At 48.1% G+C, this 21,709-nt stretch overlaps 1 protein-coding gene across 1 annotated transcript in view; it reads left to right on the forward strand.

Moving 5' to 3' along the window:
* LOC126577349 (uncharacterized) overlaps positions 1-21,709 on the forward strand; it is a 63,743-nt gene that overhangs the window by 33,938 nt on the left and 8,096 nt on the right. The window contains exons 3-8 of the mRNA XM_050238888.1: positions 2,437-2,527; positions 7,346-7,589; positions 7,735-7,857; positions 10,865-11,045; positions 12,540-12,818; positions 14,973-15,039. Coding sequence (XP_050094845.1) covers positions 2,441-2,527; positions 7,346-7,589; positions 7,735-7,857; positions 10,865-11,045; positions 12,540-12,818; positions 14,973-15,039 — 981 coding nt within the window. The 5' untranslated portion in view covers positions 2,437-2,440. The remainder of the gene's footprint in view (positions 1-2,436; positions 2,528-7,345; positions 7,590-7,734; positions 7,858-10,864; positions 11,046-12,539; positions 12,819-14,972; positions 15,040-21,709) is intronic.

Below are 21,709 nucleotides of genomic sequence, written 5' to 3' on the forward strand. Positions count from 1 at the left end.
CGCACATTTTTATGACCCCACAAAACACACGGCGACCCCACCCAGTGGCGCGATTCCGTCGAATTTCCACTGAAATTCAGCCGCGCCGCTCGACCCGGGCAATTCCCGGTTATCTTCCTGAGCGCGAGCCTGACCAGGAACTGAGGATAACGAATTGCGAGTCCGCGGCCAAAGTGACACGGGGGCCATCGCTAGTTTGGAAACCGTGCCCCGTTGGTTCGATGCCGAAAACCTTCCACTGATCACAACCAACACAGTCGTGGTGATGGTGGTGGTGGTGGTGGTTTGGTGGCTCATTGTGGCGCCTGATGTTGGGTTGGATGTTGTGTTGTGTGTTTTCCCCCACGAGCTCATGACGAGGTACGCGACCACGACCGCGGGTGTCATGGGGCGCCGGTGAAATAATTGAATCTGTGGCATCGAGCCGAGCATCACACCACGCTCCTGACATCGATTAGACAGCGCCAGTCAATGTGTGACAGGAGGAATGGCCCCCCTCCGGCAATGGGAGGGTGAGAAGAAGGATCACCCACACGTTGTTCCTGTTTATGTTTTCCACGGAAACGGGCGCCGCTGGCTACGATTTGTGCTGGCACATTCAACGGCTTTTGATGCCGTTCGATGGCCGTTCGATGTTTGTTTGTTTGTTTGTTCCGTTTCGTGGCTCCGCTGCTTATCGGAAAAGTTCGGGGCAGAAAAATGGAAAAGCAAACAGAACGGAAAATGCGTGATCGATTAAGTCCAAAGTTCTACTCCACACAGAAGGACAGGCAGGGAAGGCAGAGAAAGGAAGTGAAGTTCGAGAAAACCCGTCCCAAAAGGAGTGGGTGGCCAAGGATGTTGGACTCGAACAGTCACCAAAATCCTCAACGGGGCGTTTTGTGAAGTTTGGTCACGTCACCGATGCCCGGTGTCACTTGGAGGAAAAGGTCCACTCGTGACAGCAGCAGCAACGACCATGACCGGCTGTTTACTCACGCTCGATTTTAATAATCTGCAATTGACGCACCGCTTTTCCGGTTCAGTGGACCGTGGACAACAGCGCGCACTGTCCGGTTCCACGTGTGTTATCGTTTCCAGTTAGGCCAGTGGGTCCAGTCTGTTCGATTGCAGCTCTACCGATTCGCCGACCGAACGAGACGCACGCCAGTTGAACGGATGAAATTTTGCACGAGAAGTGAGTGGGATGTCGGATGCGGGAGAGTCGTTGGATAGTCTATTGTTCGCCTTGAACAGTAGCACCAGCAGCAGGAGCGCCTTCTTTCCTACTAATGAGCTATCGTTCCTACTGAAGTGGCTTACCATTTTCAAGAGAGACCACTCGCTACCCTCATCAGCGTTGATCGAGACTGCTGTAAGGCTTCTTCTTCCGTTTCGTGGGTGCTGACGACGAGGACGATGATGAAGGCGACGACGGCGACGTATTTTGTAAAATGATTTTCACTCAAGTGGTTTTCTGTTCGCCGGTTATCGTTCCGGTGATCGTCGATGTCCATGGGGCACCGCGTAATCGGCTGCAAATGAAATGAACAGAATGAAGAATCCATTTCAAAGTGAGGAAAATTGATAAACCGTCTTACGCCTCGCTGAAGCGCTGAGCGATAGCGTGACCACTTTCTTTGACAAGAAGAAAAATACACAATCCTCATAGAAGCGGAATCGATGGAGCAAGGAAAGGATATGTCTAGTGCAAAGGGTTTAAAGTCTCGTGAAATTCCTCGCTGCATCGCTCACAAAAAGCGACACTTTGTGGTTTAAAATGCAGAAGAAACTCTATCGCTTATCTACTTTATCCTTTCTCGCAAACCTGTTTAGAGTTTGTGTTTCTTACAAAAGTTCTTCAATCAAACTGGTACACTGCCGGTGGCGTTGCGGATTGGCCGTAACCACGAAAACACCATCACCACTAAGTAGAATCTCCACTAATCCACTATAATGCTGCTGGTACTGCTGCTACTGATCCAGATTTCCTCGAAATAAACTACCGAACCAAGTACGGCAAGTCGCTGGCCCGTGTACTGGCACTTGGCCCGTGTGACGGAAGTCCGCTTGTTTCGTTACTTCCCGCCACCACCATCGCGGATATGCCGACAAACTCGCTAGCTTGCTCGCTCGCTGTTCACTCTAAACGTACATTTCCGGGAACATTGTGTGGCGTTGATTACTAACTTGCTGCCAAGGATTTGCCCTCACTCGCGCTCCCTCGCATTGCCTCGCCATTGTTCTTTTCTCAGGTTCCTCCAGCTGCTCGCGGACGTCCTTAGCATGGTCCGTGGTGTTTCCATGTTGCAGCAGCTCTCACCTTGGAGTGGCGCTTTCTTGCGCTACTATGTCGGCTCGCTTCAGGATAAACTTTAATTGCAACTCACTTCTTCTTCTTCTTCTTCTTCTTCTCATTCTTCTTCTTTTCCATTTCTTTCCCTTTCTCTCTCGCAGAGTGATGGTTACCAAAATATGGAGCAGCTGCATGCCGAAGGCGAGCAGCTCACCGAACCGCGTCGAACGGCACCACTTCTATCTGTGTCAGGTAAGTCTGTGCCTTTGGGCGATGTGTGCCAAGGGCTTATATCCCTTGGGCTTATGTCCTGTTTGCTAGTACAGAAGTGACTGACGAGATAATGATACCCAGCGACACCCAGCCCCCAAGACGTGTACACATGGGGATCGTGGTATTAAACCGCATCTAGATGCATTAATAAAAATGTCCTCCAGGTATCACCAGCTGGTGGCACGATGGTGGTGGTGATGATGTAAACGTTCCGAGATCTCAAAGGCCCTTTGAGATGCTCGGCGGCCGGTAAGCTGTGTGTTGTCCGCTTGGAGAGCGTTTCATGACACTTCCGGTTTAACATCGGACGACCGACTGCTCTGCGCGGGGCTCGCGAGTCGTGTGGTCACGTGTCAAGCCAAGACTGGCGAGATTGGATTGGGCTGGATAATAAGGCCAGTAGGTAGATTTGCATAATTTACTTCCCACTCGAAATGCGATAATGACGCGCGGCACTGACACCTTCACCAGCGGCATTAATGCTTGCCAATGTTCGCGTTTAGACGCGGTAATCCCAGCATTGAAGCGTGTGTCTCGTCGTGTGCTTGTGTTTGTCTAGGACGGAGTGTCCTGTCCATGGATTTATGGAGAGTTTACAAGTGGACTTAACGTGTACCGGGGGATGAATGGACACAAAACATATTCCTCGTTTGATCTATTTACCTAGGAAAGTGCATCGTAAAGTAGGATAGTGCATAGTAGCATTATAAATGCCGTTAATACATGATAGCAAGCTTTCCACAACTGGCAACTTATTGAAGAGATTGGAAAGCCAGTTTAAATTAATTTTGAATCGTTTAATTGAATGGAATTAGACATTATGTCGTCGTGACAAAGTTGCAAGAAGAATATTTTAGTAAAAGTAATTCATAGGAGCCTCCTAATAGGCTTATAATTTACACACTTAGGTGAACAATGTTTCGATGAGGAATGGTCAAGTGAAAAATTGTTGAATAACTCCTCCATTTCTCTGCCCTGTTTTGGGCATTTTGCATTGTATTTGACAACACTTCGGGCGTAAAAGCTAAAATGTCCAGCTGTGTAGCGACAGCTGAACCTTCATACGTCGTTTGCAATATAAAAATAAAAATATATCAACCCCGCACGTCCACCCGAAAAGCACAATTGCCAGATCAAAATACCATTGAATTATTTATTCATTTGATTGAGATTCCGAGCAAAAAGAAACCCGGTTCGATTCGTCCCTTTCTACAGCAATAATGATCTCGCGCACTCTCTCTCTCTCTCTCTCTCTCTCTCTTTCTCTTCATCTCTGTGGTTCGAAATCGTATTTGTCGCCGCACCGTCCACAATTGATGCGCATAACAATCAGTGTTATGTGACACTTGCAAACGCATCATTTGCGCCCATAAATGCGCCCGTGACACGTGACTCGGTTGCACTGAAGTTGGCCACCGCACCCGGGTCTCACCCCTTGAATTCGAGCAATTTTCCGAGCTGTGCCTCCATCGGAAAAAATATGGAATGGCAATAAAAGATTGGTTTCGACTATTTGGCGTGGCCATTCCTCGCTCTCCTTTTCTCGCTCTACTCACTGCTGCTGCTAGTGCTGTTGCCTTCGCTTCCATTGCGTTGAAAATCCATCGCCATTCACGCAATCTCGCTGAATGTGTTGCCGCACCACTCGAGCGAGTGAACGAGCTGCTCGATATGGCCAACCAATGCCAAAAGAATGCGGCAATCGTGCCGCGTACCGTATGATTGCCACGTGCCCCCTTAAAAGAGCGAGGATGCTGGGGGGAAAAGGAAAACCTATCTACCGCGAAGACGCTGGAGCATCGAGCGAAAGGCTCTCGGTGCAGCAAAACATTGGCCATCAGTTTGCATAAAGAGCTGTGGGGCTGAAAAATTACAATCCTCTCCTTCGGTTGCTTTCGTTTCGCAAGCAATCAACGAATCGATAAGCTTTCAGGAGGCTCGTTTTATTCTTTTTATTTTGAAGAAGGAAATCCGGGCCGAGGCCACCAAAAACAAGCCCCGGAACACCCGGAATGTTCCAAACCGAAATTGGACGACCGTCAAAATGGCACGAACGGAACCACTCACCACCAACCAGCCAGCCATCCAGCCAGTGCAGCAGGACAACTTTGCACATAATGCACCTCGCGGAGATGGCGCACAGGCGTGTGGCACCACTAACTTCGTGCGATATCCTTCAAAGAGCCCTGCAGCTCATGAATCATGCTGCCCCGGGACAGCTCATAAAGCAAACCGCCGGCAACGCCACAAAAATCCAGCTTCCACCCTTTCGTCCCTCTTTCTCTTTTCCCCTTTCATCTCCCACAGTATTCCCTCTTCTTAGTGCTGGCCACTAGAGATGCGTTTGCGCTCGCTTCGGCAACTCGCTTTTTTTCGGTCCGGAATTTTGTCGAATTGGAAACAAACACAAAAAAAACCAGAAAAAAATAGTTACCGCTCGTTATCATGCCGGAGAGCCGAAAACATGCGAAACAAATTGAAAACACTGCAGGGCGAACATTTATTTGGTCCGGAGTACGGGACGGGGCAGCTGTGTTTGTGTTCTTGTTTGTATCCCTTTACCGTCACCGTCTGCTTTGCATTCGTCCGCATTGACATCGGATGCGGCTCTCGGGGTGCCCTGTCCTCGAATCCGCATGTCCGCGGCGACGGCGTGGTGCTTAATCAGGGAGCGAAAGGGGCGCTCACTACAAAATCATTAAAATCATTGCTCGACACAGCCCGGCTGCATCCCGAGGACCGCGTGGATTGAGAGCCGCGTAAGTTTAATTTTTCTCAACACTCTCTGGTTGGCCACTTGGCCCCCGAGGAGGAGAAGGAGGAGTAGGTGCTTGAGAGTGAGCGAGGGCGCACCAATGACAATGGTGCAATGATTATTGGAGTGTTGGTGATATTTATACGACAAATTGAACGAACTGGAGGGGCAGCAAGTTGGAGAGAAAAAGCGCGCTCAGTGAGAATCTCTTCAATCGAGAGTTCATCAAATTAAAGTGAATGCTGTATAAAGTGCTTTTAATTGAAAAGGGTGAAGCAGAGTCAAAAGATGATTGTTTTTATATTTAACTTAACTTTATACTAGCTTCCCCGATAGATTTGACCCATCAAATTATGTTGCGCTGCTCGCGGCAACGTCCACGGTGTTTATGTATGTTGAGTTTGGTCCTTAATTGTATGTTCTATGTAATGTGCTTCTATGCATATGTTGGAATTGAAGATTGGTATGGAAATTGAATGAAAAATCATTTGTTCAGCATTTCACTATTCACCACCCAATGGAGTTTGACTTTCTTTGGTTATTTAGCCAAAAAATGCCATTTATTTTTTTTATAAAAAAAAACTACCGGTTACCTGGCGCCTCCATCATCGGGATTTCGGCAACGAAGCTACATTATTTCGATTTTTTTTTTCAAGAAAATGATGATTTTTCTGCCAAAAATTCTTGACATGGCCATGAAAGAAAACCTGGCAGTCCAATTTTACTCCCGAGACTTAGTGAACAACGAGCTTCACATAGGTTTCCGCGTCGATCAAAAACCATCCATCATGTTTCGTGAGCACCCGAGGGTACAATTTCCGTGTGTGGCTGCCGGCCACTATTTATTGTTTGACGGAACGGGGTTTGTGTTTCAAGATTTTTCGCCAAATCTTTTCCCAAGATGTTGAACTCAACCTTGACATTCCGAATGACTGAATGAATCGATTGCTGTTTCCCGGCATCCACTGGGACCTCCGGTTTGAGACAAACAGAAGAGTATTCTTCTGGTAAAGAAGACATTTCTTACACATAATTCTGTTTGTTAGAATGTTTGATCTGTGTGCTTTAAAATGTAGAGCTTCTTGGAACGATACATTTTCTTATTTTACCATAAAATTCTTCAAATTTTATTGAGCCATGCAGAAATTTAACTTTCATTTATATGAATCAAGGCACTAGGTCTGACCTACATACAGAACTCTTTTATGTTTCCAAAAACTAAACCGGACCAAATTTCAGGCCGTGCCGGTGACTCAACCAACCAACACAACGAGAAATTCATCAGATGTAATGTAGCTCTGATTTCATCAGTCATCAGCGATCTCTACAAAAGTCCTTTTGAAAAGTCAACTGTTTGAATAGCAAATTAAAGGTTCTCCATTGCACTTTTTCCCAGGAATAATAAATCACTCTCCGCAGCTCTATTTTGATCGAACATTCAATTCCACTTCCACTAAAAATGACTTATTTGGAAAATGAACAAAATAGAGTTTCGATTTTTGTTTTTCATCAACCTTTCCCCTTCCAGCTACGATGAATGAGATTGTAGTTTCGAGTGCGCCGGGCCGGGGCCCTGGCCGGGGGATGCGAAATTGAAAAGTCAATCTACGGCGGAAAACCATTCACATCCCATCCGGGCGCACACAAGCCGGCGAGCGCTAGAGGGATCACGAAATGTGCAAACACTTTATCCACTCAGCTCAGCGAAAGCACAGGGTCTGAACTAGCCAATTTCCGATAGGAAAACCGACGGACACCCCGGGACGGACAGGCAGTAGAATGGCAGTAAAAAAAAAAAAGTACTCCAAACATTGTTGCCTTATCCGCGTTTGGACGCACTTGGGGCGGATCCGTGCCATCGTGTTTGTGTGTCTCTTTTCGCCACTGCACGACTGCATCGATGGTGATGAAATGCCAGTCCGCCGATGTTGTGGTTGTGATTTTTGCTCTCCCTTTTTCTGTTTTCCTTCCCCGTGGTTCGCGGTTACGTGTCGTTCCGTTTCATTTCGTGTACGTTTCGTTTCGTTTCGTGGTATTTGCAGTGGCAAAGCAGCACGCAGGTCGGAATATGCTACCTGATGTACCGGTTGATAGTGGCCATCGTGTTCCTGGCGATGCTCGTCTGCTCGGTGCTGGACATTGGCCGGTCGGAGCCCATGTACGAGCACCACTACGCCAAGTGGTGGATCTATCTGACGCACTGGGCCCTGCTGGCGTGCACCGTGCAGGCCTGGCTGGCGGCCATCATCGTCACCAAGGGGCTCATGATCGACCGGAACGAGTTTGGTAAGTGTTCGGACTTGGTGTGTGCGCGAATGTTATTATTACTCCCTTCCCGGTGCTGTTGGATTCCAATTTTCATCAACTCATTCTCTCTATCTGTGTCTCTTTCTCTCTCTGTCTCTCTGTGTCTGTTTATCACCGCCACTAGAATGGAACATTCATGTCGCACGCGAAAGCCGGCTACATTCGGTCTACTGGATAGCGTACACCATCGCGACCGTCTATTCCTTCATCGTCACCATCGTTTACTGGACATTCGTGTACGATCCAAGTGAGTAATGGGACGAGCACTCGAGCACCACCACCACCAGCACCGCACATGGATTACCGGCACCAGTACAGTCCGCCTTGGATGGTTATGTCCTTCCTCTAGCCTCACCATCCGCTCTCTCTCTCTCTCCTAATCCTTAACGATTGTTTGGAAACGACACCAAACATCGCTCCTAATAACGCACATTGCTACAAAAGTGAGGATCATCTTTATTTACGAGACGTCACTCACTCACTGGAAATGAAATGTTTTGTTATCGCGATCTCGCGAAACATTGCTCTGTGTTAGCTCCGTTCAGTTAGCTCTCATCTCAGAACAGCTTCCCCGCTTTCTGCGAGGCACCCTCCTCACTTTTGCACTATTGACATCGAGGAGGAGTATCATTAACATAATGGAATCATTATCGATTATGTTGTGGTCGGCACCAAACCGATAGAGGGTGCAACTTTCTTTGTTCGCACTAATCCTCACCGGCACTGGCACCACCGGCCGGGCACTGTTTTTCACTTCCCCTCGACCAAGAACTTCTTCAATCTGTAACTAAGTAGTTAAACATACCACGCAGCAGCAGCAGCAGCATTCATCGCCCCTAGCGAGATAGCGGGAGCCCCTCAATGTTCTGTGGTAGTGTTGGTGTCTGTTAGCGATCTTGCGGCCTGCCCAACTTTGACGTTGGTGGTGGCGGCGGCGGCGGCGGAATGTGGCACACAAAACTTTCCACTTGGCTTCCCTACCAGCAAACACCTTCCCTTTGCTGCCGTGGCCTCGTTCGCGCTGTAAATGTGTGAGAAATCATCCTGTTCCGGTTGGTAGCAGCCGCGAGCGGAAGAGTTTTGCATCATTATCCTTATCCCGGGCCACGAGGCCACTTGGCTGCACCACGGCGACGTCCAGGACGATGACGACGACGACGATGAGAGGCGATGCTGTGTGTCAGAGACTCCCCCCTGGGGGCACCGGTGCAAGGGTGTGACCGTGTTACGGAAGTGCCACAAGGCCAAGACATTCCGACACCATCCGATTGAGAGAGAGAGAGAGAGTGTGTGTGGAGAAGCTCACATTCGCTCCCATTCACTCGCTGGTGCTAGATTCCCACGTTATTACCGCGATTCCTGCCCTGCGACTGTGGCCACTGCAGTTCCGTGGCGTTTTGTATTAGAACGAACTGCTTTTCCTGTTTTTTTTTTCGGGCTCTCTCTCTCTCTCACTCTTTCGCTGTCGTGCCAGCCCCCGGGAGCAACGGAAACGACAGAACCGTCGCATGACGAATGTGACGAGTGACATCGGCAGCACCGGCTGGCGGTATTAGCATCACGAATTTTAATCTTCCCCAGCACACACACTGGGGCCAACAAGGGGCCCAACAGAAATGTATGTTTGCTACCTGTGTCAGGTGTTGGTGCCACGCAAACTGCAAATGGCGTTCGTACGGTGAGCGAGCGAGCGAGTGAGCGAAGGATTTACGATACAAACATCCTTGCGCACACCGCGGGGCGTTTATGGGACATTTGTTTTCCTCACACATACTTAAGGCAATGCACACCTACAGACACAAACCCGGTGAGATGTGAGATCTGTACGGGGAATCTGAGCGCGTCACGGCCACGTCGTTTGAGGGAGGAAATGGAGATTTTGATTAAAGCCGGCTGCCAACCGGATGGAGGCGCCTAGTAGCCCGTAAAAAAACGGTTGCTGCTGCTGCTGCTGCTGCTGCTGTATAAGTTGAAAGCATTAGGTTGCGCTCGTCGTTTTACGACGGCATTGGAAATACTCCTGCTCGGTGCTGCTGCTGGTGCGAGGTACGAGATTAAATGGGGAACACTCCCGGTCGTATCCCGCAACAAAGGCTTACTCGGATGCTCCGGATGCTTTCATTGTCGGCACAGAAATGGTTTTGCAATCAAATGCTCCCATGCTGCAGACTTACCATGGTGTTTCCGGGATTAGAATGTGTCTATTATGGTTCAAAAATATCTTCTTTCTTCACATTCTTGCACACAATACACAAAGGGGTTAATTTACACTCGCTTCATGGGATCACAATCGGAAATCTCTTGTTCCTTGGTGCTTTGATCTGCTGTATCGGAGAGCAGCATATTATTTATGCTGCGGGTGCTTCATCCATAGCGGTGTTTACAAGTCGACGTCGATCATTTTCTAAAACCCGGTACCACAATACATCCCTCACGAGAAAGACTAAACAGTCCACTGGTGATTACCTTTACGAACGATACGGCCTACGGGAATGACGGTTCAGTTAATCCCCAGGAGCAAACACTGCACTCGATGACACCGAACTGCAACGAAACGAAAACGAGGTGCGACAACGAACGATGTGTACTGCGATGATTGGTCGGCAGGTCGCAGGATCGCAGGTCCGGTCGAGCTAGGCAACGGCAAGGGGTTTACGGTAACTTGGATCTCGATTACATCGATTTGTTGATTTTCCATTTATGGCTTAGCAGAAGCGGAATGGACCGTCCGGTCTACAATATTCCTATAATAATAAGCTATGGCCGTGCGCACGAATCCTAGCAAAGTAATATCGAAATGAGTTTGGACCGTGGTCCGGGTGACACGTGGATTGGAAGAAGCAATCAGACGACCGTCGGGGATCGGTCGGCTATGATGAAATGTCAACCGGAATGGAACCGAGCGTAACTAGCAAATGGATCGTCACGGATCACCGGAGACACCGGATAAGCATCAGCCATCGCCTGCAGTGGACCGTGACATCTACTTCGGATTCAAATTAAATTTCATTGATTGCGTTTTAGTTTCGCTCGATCGCACACGGGCCCGGCTGCGATGGCCGGATTTCCGTTCGAAAAATTGTTTCTTATTACACTCCCTCTCTCCATCCTGCGTTCCCTGTATCCTGTGTAGTCCTGTGCTACTCCCAAGGCGGCCACGAAGGACACCAATTCGATAACCGATGGTGAGCAAAACTAATTTCATCTTCTTGATCTAATCTCTTCGCCTCTGCCATGGGATGCTGCCTTGCCAGGTAAAAACCGGGTCGATGCTGTCAACCTCATGGTGCACGTGCTCAACTCCATCATTATGCTAATTGATCTGACCATCGTCGGGCATCCGATCAAGCTGAACCACGCGTACTGGACGACCGGTATCGGGGTGGGCTATGCGCTCTTCTCCATCGTCTACTACCTGGCCGGTGGCACGGATCGGTAAGTTGTTGTCGTCGTCGTAAACACTTCATCCCTCTTTTCGTAGCACACACGGATGCCGCACAACGGGGGTTAATTAGATTGTCAATTGTATGCTCGTCGCACCACGAGAAACGAGGACGAGCACGAGATGAGCCGCCCTGATTTGGCGAAACAAACGGCTGAATAAATCATAAAGCCAAAGCCTTCCCAACGCACAACGCACGGTAACCGTTGTGAGCCGGAGCGAAAACCAGGTTCCAGGCCCAGGACGCAAGGAGCCGCCCACTACGGGAGCAGCATTAATAATGCAGTAAACTTGTGTGGCTTGGATCTAGGCATTTAGTTACGGCATAGTAGGTTCCGACCGAACACTTCCTTCGGAGCTCGAGTAACTGACGCCGACGAGAGGCTCTTTGCTTCACAACCGAGCAACGCACGGTTAAGGGCAGCCAGGACTATTTATTTCCGCTCGTGGCACCGACAGGGATATTAATCAATCTGCAATTACTGCCCGGGATGGCAATGGTTGGCTTTCTGGCTGTTCCCGTTGATCACTGGAAGAAATTAAAGCTGGATGAAACGAGACCGAGACCGAGAAAGGGGAAAATATGCATCAGCTTTTCTCGGAAAACACGTTCTGACTTCCTTTTGAAGCTGTATGACCTTAGGGTAAATCCCCATTTGAACTGGGAACTGGGGTTTTTTGTGTTCTCGGAAGAAGAAAGTTTAACTCATTCTAGGAGAGTTTTCCCGCGTGCATGTCATGTGCGCTTGTAGCGTACAGGATTACAGTTACGATCGATATCGATTATTACTTTTTCAATGGAAGCAATAAATCTCTGATTCTATGCAAGCCACTTTTCATGCCGATAGACCTGAGTATCAGAATTTGAGCTTGTTTGTGTTGGGATGCCTTTGAATAATTGATTGATATGCCGAAACAGATCTTGATATCCATAGCTTAGCATTTAATTTGTATTTCTCGTTACATTTTTGTAATCAAATTATTTGTGCGATATAAATTAAAGATGACATGCAGAATTTATCAATCGACATCCAAATATTGTTAAGATTTTGTTAAGATGAAACCATTTACATAGAAGCACCATTCTACAGCATATGTTGCTACGATGCTTCGTAAAGCAATTCCAACTGGTCTCTCTGCTGCTACTTGATCTGTTAAAAGATAGAGCGATTCTCGTGGCTTTTTTATTATTCCAGCTTTTTTTTTAATATGAAAAGTATTGAATTCCTGATAAATATCTTCAGAGCACTTAGAAAGCCATGAAAATGCTTCTGACAGGGCGACGACGTTGGTTGCTATGATTGGCTTTTGTCTTGTCACTAAAATCGTGGCTTCAATGTAAAAACATCGGAAAATAAACTATTATCCCCCATTTTCCACATGTTGACCCACATTCATAGCCGTACACCAGAACGTACCTGTGATGCATTAAATTTGAATTCCTTCTGCTCTACCTTCTCAACCCCCCCTACGCCCTTTCCTTCCAGACACAACGATTCCAGCATCTACAAAATGCTCGACTGGACCAAACCGGGCAAATCGATCGTGATCTGTGCGCTCGGCATCTTCGCCGTCTTTCTGATGCACTTCCTCTGCTACTGTCTGTACTGTTTGCGCGTGTGGCTGTATGCGCGCGTGTGCGTCCAGGCGAACACCAGCAAGACGAGCAGCAACGAGAAAATCACCTCCATCACGAGGACACTGTCATCGATGGAGGAGGCGCAGCGGGAAAACTTCCTCAATCCGACCGCCGTCGTCGATCTCAAGTGAGGGTGCGAGCGCCGGCCGGAACGTGCGCACCGGCTCGTCTAACACACACATACGGAGACACGCATACATGCAGACATACACGTACACGACAAACACACACAAAAGCAGCTCAACAACAAAAATGCTCCACCTTTTTCAAACATCCTCCTTCAACGGTACACGTTTTTGGCCAAGTTCGTAATCGTAGCGTTCGTAGCACAGCAGAGAGAGAAAGAGAGAGAGAGAGAGAGAGCAAGGATAGGAAAAGAGAGAGAGGGAGAGAGAAAGGGCACAGCGCGGCGCACTTTGGCGCTTTGTTCCGTTTTGTGCCAGCATCGAACCAACCACCGTGGCCAACGGTGCTACAGTGGTGCTGCGCTTCGATACTGTATTTTCAGTAGCATGCTCAAGATGAAGGCGCACGTGAAACACGTGAACTCGGGCTTTTGGGGAACGATTTCCCGTTTGGCTGGCCCCTTCCGGAAGTGGGCAGCAAGCATCACCTAGTGATCACCTACTGGCACTGCGTAAGAGATCGCGACAGTGTCGATCCTCTCATCCAAAACGCGATTAGCAACACCACGCACCCACACAGCCACAGTTGGTTTGGTTTGCGTGTGTATTATTAGTAACCAGAATTTCAATACTCGCCAACAACAACAACAACTCGTAGTTTACTCGTTCCGTAGGGGCTTTGAGTTGACGCATATCAAAATGTGGATTGTGGAGGCAAATCGAGGTCGAGTCGTGGATTCGATTCCCGTTTTCCCTTCCACGTTTTTTTTTAAATATATCCTAGCAAAAGTATATTATGTTCCTACCTTACTTTTAAGCATGGTACACGGGATTTGCACGTTTCCCTAGCCTACCCTAAGATCCCATTGTGCGAGCATCTTTAATTACGCAAAAAACACAAAGCAAAACACTGTATCCGCTCCATATCATAAGACACTTTTCCCCCTTCTCCAGCGTGAAACAAGTGAACACAACACAACTAAACGAAACTAATAATACAACACAATTCCCACAAAATCACAGTCAAAGATAAAACGAACGGCAAAAAAACACATAACAGAAGAAGGAGAAGACAAAAATCGGAAAAGAGATAGAGGAAGAACCAATTAAAGAAACAAACATGGAAACTCAAAATCAAAAACATTCACCGGATTTGTGAACCTAGAACGACGATGTGTGGGTGGGGTCTGCTCCACCCTGCTACGCCGCGCACCGTTTTCAGCCCGACTCACTCCACTCACAAAATGTTAGATCTTTAGCGTATAAAGTTACTATTTGCTCACAAACAAAACAAACGTCGTTTTTGTCTCGGGGTGTGAGGGAGAGAGTAGACGTCGAGGGAGGGAGGGGGGGGTCGAGCTGGTTGCAAACGTGGAGAGGTGGAGATATCATGATACATGTTGGATCTTCGGAATGCGTCTTTAAAGTACAGTCGTTGATTCTAGAATCTATATTTGAATCGTGTGAAAAATCAAAAGAAAACCTGGATAAACAAACCTAACAAAAAACCGTAGTAGTGAACACACATTAGTAGTGCACTGTTCTGGTTGGAGCGCAGGAGTGAGGTGAGGCAGGGGATCGATCGTGGGAGCGAATGCGATAGCGAGTAGATGCGCGAGGCAGGGCTTGGGCGCACGTAAAGTGCGGTAGCGGAGTTCGTAGAATCGAAGGAATTGGAATGGAGACAGAGCTGGGTTTATGCGATAACCGTATGCTTCTGATAATAGTCTGCAAAAAAAAAACAAAACAAAACAAAACACAAAAAAAAAACACAGAAAACTGGTGATATTCTCAAAATATTATAATGAAAACAACTGACGCAAAAGGGAGGGCAAAAAGGGGGATGATGAATGTGGAAATGAGGGCAACGAGAAGACGAAGAAGAAGAAGAGGGAGGCCATCATCTTTGCCACCAGCCCGCCCTTCGGTGCCGTAGGATTTTAGCGATAAAACGTGCGTGGTACCGAAACACGAAAGCGGAGAAACGGAAAGCAAAAACCGCATGGGGGGCAAATTAACAAAGAAACAAAACAAAAACAAAAAACTAGCAAAACATTGGTAAGTTTAAGCAGTGTGGGTGGCTGGGTGGGCGCATTGGCATGACACGTAAGTTGTACAATTTGTCGTCTTCTAATCACGCTCTCACATGTCGGCAGGGCGGCATCTGGTCGGAAGGCGCTGAAGGGAAAGAAGCTGATAGTGGCAGTGTACCGGCCGGCCACTGTAAGGTCGTGTTGGGAGTGCATTTCACGGTAACAATGTAACAGAAAAGCAACCAGAACAAGATAGAGATGAAAGGGGGGTGTTAAAGAGAGCGGACAGGAGAGCAATAAGCAGCATAAGAGAGAAAAGGTATGCCGAATATGTGAAGCGAAGAGCAACAAACAGCGGCAAACAGCAGCTACAACAGCAGATGGAGAAGAAGAAGATGAAAAAAACAAAGAAACATTCCATTTATGAGTTAATTGGTTTGTTTAGAGTAAAACGAAACCAAATATATAAAAATCATGTTAAACGGGTACAAGGATGGGGAGAGTTGTTTTCCTTCCTCTGGCCGCCTGTTCCTTGAGAAAGGAATTTCCTCGCAAATGCTATAATTTCCTTTTATTGCGCCATCACATCCCACGCCTCGCCACGGGAGCCCCAAACCACACACGAAGACAGGTACGTATTCGAGGATGCGGTTTACAGCGATGGCACTTTATCAAAAATGTAATGTGCCGAGATCCAATTAGCACGCGACACGTTGCAGAAACGGTGTCCTAAATAGCGGTCGTTAAATGGTTTTCATTTTTCACGAGCTTCATGGTACGGCGGTCGATCGTTTCAGTCTATCGAACGAGCGATAACGTCTCCGTATCGACGATATTCTCCTGCTTCACAGTCGAGTCGCTTTGATCCATTAACTTCTGGCTGTATTAATCAGAAGTGGACTATCACAACGCTGCTTTCACAATAGAGGATTAGTATCACATAAAAATATATGCTCACACATTAAAATCGCAGCGATTCCTCGTAGCTTTAGAAGGAACTTCAAAGATGGTGTTTTTTTTCATCTGTGAAAATCTACAAATTGTGGCCGAATCTGCACTGAATATAGGAACCTACGCAAGGAAATCAGTGTTGCATTTTTATTGTAGCTTTGGGCAGCATCAATTTTCCCCGTGAACCATCAATTATGTCCACCTTGTTCGAGCATTCGGTTCACAATTCTCGCGTGCAACACAAGCGCAGTTGTGTAAAAGCTTGTAAGCAATTGGAGGGTCTTTTTTTCAAAATATGTTTTGCCATTTTTCATAAACCTTATGTGACAAAGAACGATATTAGTATATTCAATAGTACTCATATCTGTTAAATTATATAAAAAAATAGTTTTGGCCTTTTGTATATGTATATGTAAATATATAATGACGGACGAGCCGTATGTTTAAGTTTTTGGCATTTTACAACATATTTTACATTTAATTAAATTATGACTTCTTCTGTCCAATCTAAAAAACTACGGACTTATACCGACACCCTAAGTGTGAAGAGGCTGCTTTATCTCTGTGCCATACCGTTATCTAGTAGCTTCATTTATGATTACACGAATAACATCGTCACCAGTTATTAATACGACCCAGCCAGCGTGCATGGAAGAGAACTGTAAAATCTCTGCGCTGGACCTTCTCAGACCGTTTTTACATTCGGAGATGGCTTGCTTCGACTTTTATTTTCGTACTTTCAAAAAAGTACAATTCGCGCCATAGCCCGCTGTTGATCTGTCAAGGTCGTCTTTACCGTTTGCCAAGCAAGCAAACCTGAGCGCCAAATCAATTGCTGATCAGAATTACTCTTCCAAGGACATACTGGCAAGGATGGAACGGTGACACACTTTCGCATGTTGCACAGTAGCACACATTGGCTTGCGTTTATCAACCTGAAATTTACCGGAATCCAACGGTTCACCCAATTCACACGCGAAATTATGTACTCTCTCCCGCTTGCTGGGTTCTAAAATGCACCAAGATCTCTGAATGGATGCTGGTTAGCGATCGGGAAGCACCCAGGCCAACTGGTTTACTCCCTAACTGGTCGCGATCTCGGGGTGGGCTCCGCTCACCGTGAAACTCACTCTTGCGCTCACCTGCGCCGCTCTCGCACGCTCGCTACGCTTGGCCTGGCACTAGAATGAAATGGAGGTGGGAGAGGACCGGCTTCCATGCCGTTGCCGTCTCCATCGTTCGCCGCCACCGTCAGTCCTTCGCCTACTACGGACGAGCACACGTGCGTGCGTGCGTTCGCTTTGCTTGGTGCTTGCAAAGCATTCTTTCTCGCGCATAAGAAGCATTAACGCCGTACGTTCGTTGTGTTCGGACCGTCTTCGCAGTCCAGCCCACCCCCAAAAAACGGTGCCGGAACGCTTTCCGAAAGGTGAGCTACTCGTTCTCGAGGTTATACGTTGACGCCAAGCTGTGTGTGCTCGAGTGTGCATTTTCGGTGTGTGTTTGGCGTGCGAGGATCCACCGTCATTTCCTTTTTCGCGCTTCAAATCTAGTCAGCCAGTGTGCGAAAATCGAGAAAAAGAAATCAAACCTTCAAAGTGTAGTGCGTGGTTAATGCTGACGTGATCGACCGACCGACCGACTTGCCTTTTGGATCAAATGTTCTTCTTTATTGCACCGCACGCACGGTGATCGTGTATAAAACCGGAAGTGAGAACCGCCTCGATCGCAGGCTAGCGGAACAGAACACCTTCTGGTGAATGCATGGCGTTTTCTAATTCGTTATTCGATCGGTTTTAGTGATTGGCTTTGAATTGAGTGATAAAATTGTGTGCCAGATTCGGAATGATACATGTTTTTATGATGATCATAACCTTGGCCTCGAACGTATAATCGAGCCGTTGTGGGTTGATCTAGACTAGATTATAGAGAGGAATATCTATCCACCTGACACATGAGTGAAATTACGTTTTCTTTTTGTAAATAAATAATTTACGAACCAAACGTTCAGTGACGAAACGCACCCCCCCCGCCGGGCTGGACCATGCTTTGGGCAGATCGCGCTTATGTTGCAGCACCAACCAACCTCCCCCTACTGGTCACACGGGCAAACGAGGTGCAAAAATTGCTAAACACAATGTCGAGCAATGCGTTTACCTCTTCCTCCACCTCCTCTGTCTGCCGCGACATGAGAGTCTCTCTCTCACAAGGGGTGTGTGCCTCGAGCGTTGCGTTTTGTCTTTTGCTTGCACACCACCTGTCGCCACGCCGGTTACAATTGTTGTACCGCCGGTGTATGCCGCCCGCATTGAACCATATTTAGGTTATGGTGTTATTAATAATCGTCCAATCGGGTGGCACTAATTTGAACGATTGAAATTACATAAGTTATGGACGGGGAGAGGAGGAGAAGGAGTACATAAACATGTATCGATGGCGCCCACGGGGTGTACACCAGAATCTGCCCTTGACCGGCCACTCTGGGCTAGAATGCGCCGTCTAATGATGGTCATTATGTTGTTTGTTGCTACTGTGCCCGTTTCAGCGTACAATTTGTGTGACAATGTTGGTGATTTCTCTTTCAAAATGGATCCATTACCGTCGTAACAACGAGACATGTTTTTAGAAAAAAGTGAGATTCAGGGCATGCTGCTTTCACGGTGGCTCCAAAAACTGTTTAGTGTTTGCACAGCTGCTGCTGTGGTTGCTACGATTCAACCAACCAGCTCTGACACATCGTCACTACACTCCATTTTATGTCCCCTGAAAAAAGTTGAAAAAAAACCCACTGACTGCCGTTCTACCTTGAAAAATGAAGTCCAGAAACGAGTTGAAGGACCCTCGAAAACACTGACCTCCTTCAGGGACTCCTTTTGATGGCACAGACCGATACGCGACATTCATTGGAAAGCATAATGAACTGTGGGGTGCTTGCGGTATCGGTCACACCAGTCACGGCACCGCGTAAGCGATGATTCGCGGTCTGAATATTGTTTACGTTCCTGGTTCCTCCATCGATCGCCGCCATCGGCGAGGTCGAGCACGCGCTGACCATTCCAGCGTTCATTGCTCACGCGCACGCGGTACTCGGCGACGTGCTGGAGCAGTGGTCGAGTGGTTCTATCGGTGAAAGAGCATAGATGGTAGTCATCCCGGCCAGTAGGTGACCTGCACAGCACGTACAGCAGCGATTCCGTGCTTGGCGCGTGGTTTAACAACACAACTCGGTCGGTCGGTACTTCCAGTTCCCGCTTTAATCGGTTCCAAATGTTCCAACCAAAGATGTAGGACACCTCACTCGGGGTGAGAGCGTAATAGATTGGGGATTGAAAAGGAAGCCAACAGAATTTCCGGGTGTGAGGCCCTAGGTTGCGTTCGCTGCCCAAGGTAAAAACGTTCTAAAGAAGGCCTTCAAGTGCTGCCTTTGGACGGGGCTAATTACTCGGGTCTGATCGGGCCGAGAAGTACATTAACGCGACACTTTACGTAACGTTAGACGGTGTCCAATAGAGTAGCCAGTGTTGCTTCTATCGTCTACTAACGACAAAGGGCAATTGCCTTTTGTCACTCGAATCAATATCGAACCAGTCTTCTCAAAGGAGAGGGTAACCTGACCAGCACAGAGCGCAGAGCTGCTGTTAGATCTTGTTTTTGTCGTTGTGTTGCATAATAAAACCACACCCCACCGGGGGAGCGGTGCTGATCAACCCTCTGGGAAGCGGTGCACAACCACGAGAAATAAATTCACTCTGTCACTGGTCAATTAAAGAATCGAATCAACTGCATGCAGCTGACCTGCATGGTGCGATCTTCGGGAGAGAATCCCCAGAAAGCATCACTGGAGGCGAGGTCAATGACCAACTTCGTCAACAAAGGGCTCTCCAATCAAGAAAGCATTGAGAAGAACGAGATATGCAAGTGAACCAGTTCACCTTACACGAAGGCAAGGCCGCCACCAGCCCTTAGCATCATGTCGTGTTGTTCCCCGATTTGCTGGATGCGCCATCTTTACTGTTTGGCTCTGTGGCTGCGCTTCTCACGGTCACACTCGGGGCGAGGCGAACAGATGCAAAAATACCTTCGCCTTGATCCCGAGGGCCAACCACTACCACGACGATGACCACGACGACCCTGGACAGTGTTGCTGCTGGTTCTCGTCGTCGTCGTCGTCGTCGTCGTCGAACAGGTTTTATTACCAGGCCACACAGAGCCCAGGGTCCATCAGGTTGTGCCATCTCTCACTGGCCACTGGCCACCAACCAACAGAGAATGCGATAAGCATTGATCGAAAAACGTTTGAGCGAGCTGCACGTTGATGGCGAATTATGGTCGATGAATTCCGGTTTCGGGTTCGTCGCTGGCGGGCGCGTTGAAGTTCTTCGTTCATCGCTCGTCGTCGTTTGTCGTCTTTTGGGCTGGTTTGTGGACGCGATCTTGAAATGCCCGCTTTAGATCGCGTTTGTGCAACATTTCACCCAAAATGGTCGTCGATGGGGGCTTATCTGGCCACGGTCAATCCACGATCACCGGCTCTTGAAGGTTGTTCTGCCATCGACGGTGGTTTTGTTGCATCATAGGCCGTTGCCATCAGTAGCTTCTGTTTTTGGTTAGATCGTTTACTTGTTCCTCCGCGCGTGTGCTGCTGCTGTTTGCGCAACCAGTGATCGACTACCAACACGATCACGATCACATTTCCTCTGCTCATGTTGCAAATCGTGTTTCAAACAAAAGCCAATCATTTATACCAGTACCAGCAGCCGGCATCCGGTTACTTCCGTATCGTGACCACACGTTACTTTGATACGCGAGAACAACACAGCAAAACCGGTGGCCTGCTCAGGCGATGCATCACGCAGGCGCGCTGCAATTCTATGCAACTCACGCAACACGCACAAACAGCCGGACCGGATCCGAATGCCACGGAATTGAGCAATACTATCAGCAGCAATTGTGTCAGTGCGTGCGCATTACGGGCTCTGCCGGTCATTTCATCTGCAAAATCTGTCTGCCTGCTTCACTCTGCGCTTGCACCCTTAATTCCGTTCGATTTCGCCAGTCAACTGTAGGGCCTCGCGTTCTGCGCCTCAAAATGTGTCTGTGGTTAGCGAGAGGGTAGCGCGTGAATTTCCCAACGCCCAAAGCCCGGAGGGAGCTAAATGTCAGTATAACGTGAAAAGTGAACCAAACTTGAATTTCCGAACCATCGCCAAAGAGAGGACGGGGTGGTTTCTGCGGTGATGGCATGTTGGTTCGCCAGTGCAAATGCGCTCCTTTCCCGCTACCATCCGGCCCCCGGGGGGGGGGGGGGGGCCTCGAGGTATGGTTTTGTTGCAATCGACGATGGCGACGATGCAATCGCAGGTGCCTGGTGCAGCATAGCGACCGGTAACTGAAACGCAACTGCAAAGCGACGAATGAGCGAGAGAGAGAGAGAGAGAGGTGGCCGAATGCAAATGCAATCCATGGGAAAGCCGGATCGGATCGGAATTGACTCTGGATGTTTCGGTGGTGCCGTCGAGGAGGTGGGGTTTTGCGTTTCGTTTGGGAATTTACCGGTTATCCGCACGCGTGGTCGGTGCAATGATTAAAACATGGAATTTTCCTTTGCTCTGACGAGTGGGCGTTGGTGTTGGTGGTGGTGTGCACGTGATGCAGGTGACCTACATGCATGCGGAGGGAAACATACGGTCCAATTATTGATATGAAACGCGATGTAACCACCTCCGTGGGTTCCGTGATTCCTGGGAGAAAAAGGATTGCCTGATAAAAAGCAAACCCTGATCTCGTAGTTTCCACCATTAGCCCTTGGGTTGAGGCGCAAACAGCCAATTGAAATTACGAGCATGGGAACGCGTCGTTGTCGTGTGCGTCTGTCTTGCATAATGCTACTCATTACCGGCTCCGTAGTC

Source organism: Anopheles aquasalis, chromosome 2, assembly GCF_943734665.1.
Source record: "Anopheles aquasalis chromosome 2, idAnoAquaMG_Q_19, whole genome shotgun sequence".
Lineage (NCBI taxonomy): Eukaryota > Metazoa > Arthropoda > Insecta > Diptera > Culicidae > Anopheles > Anopheles aquasalis.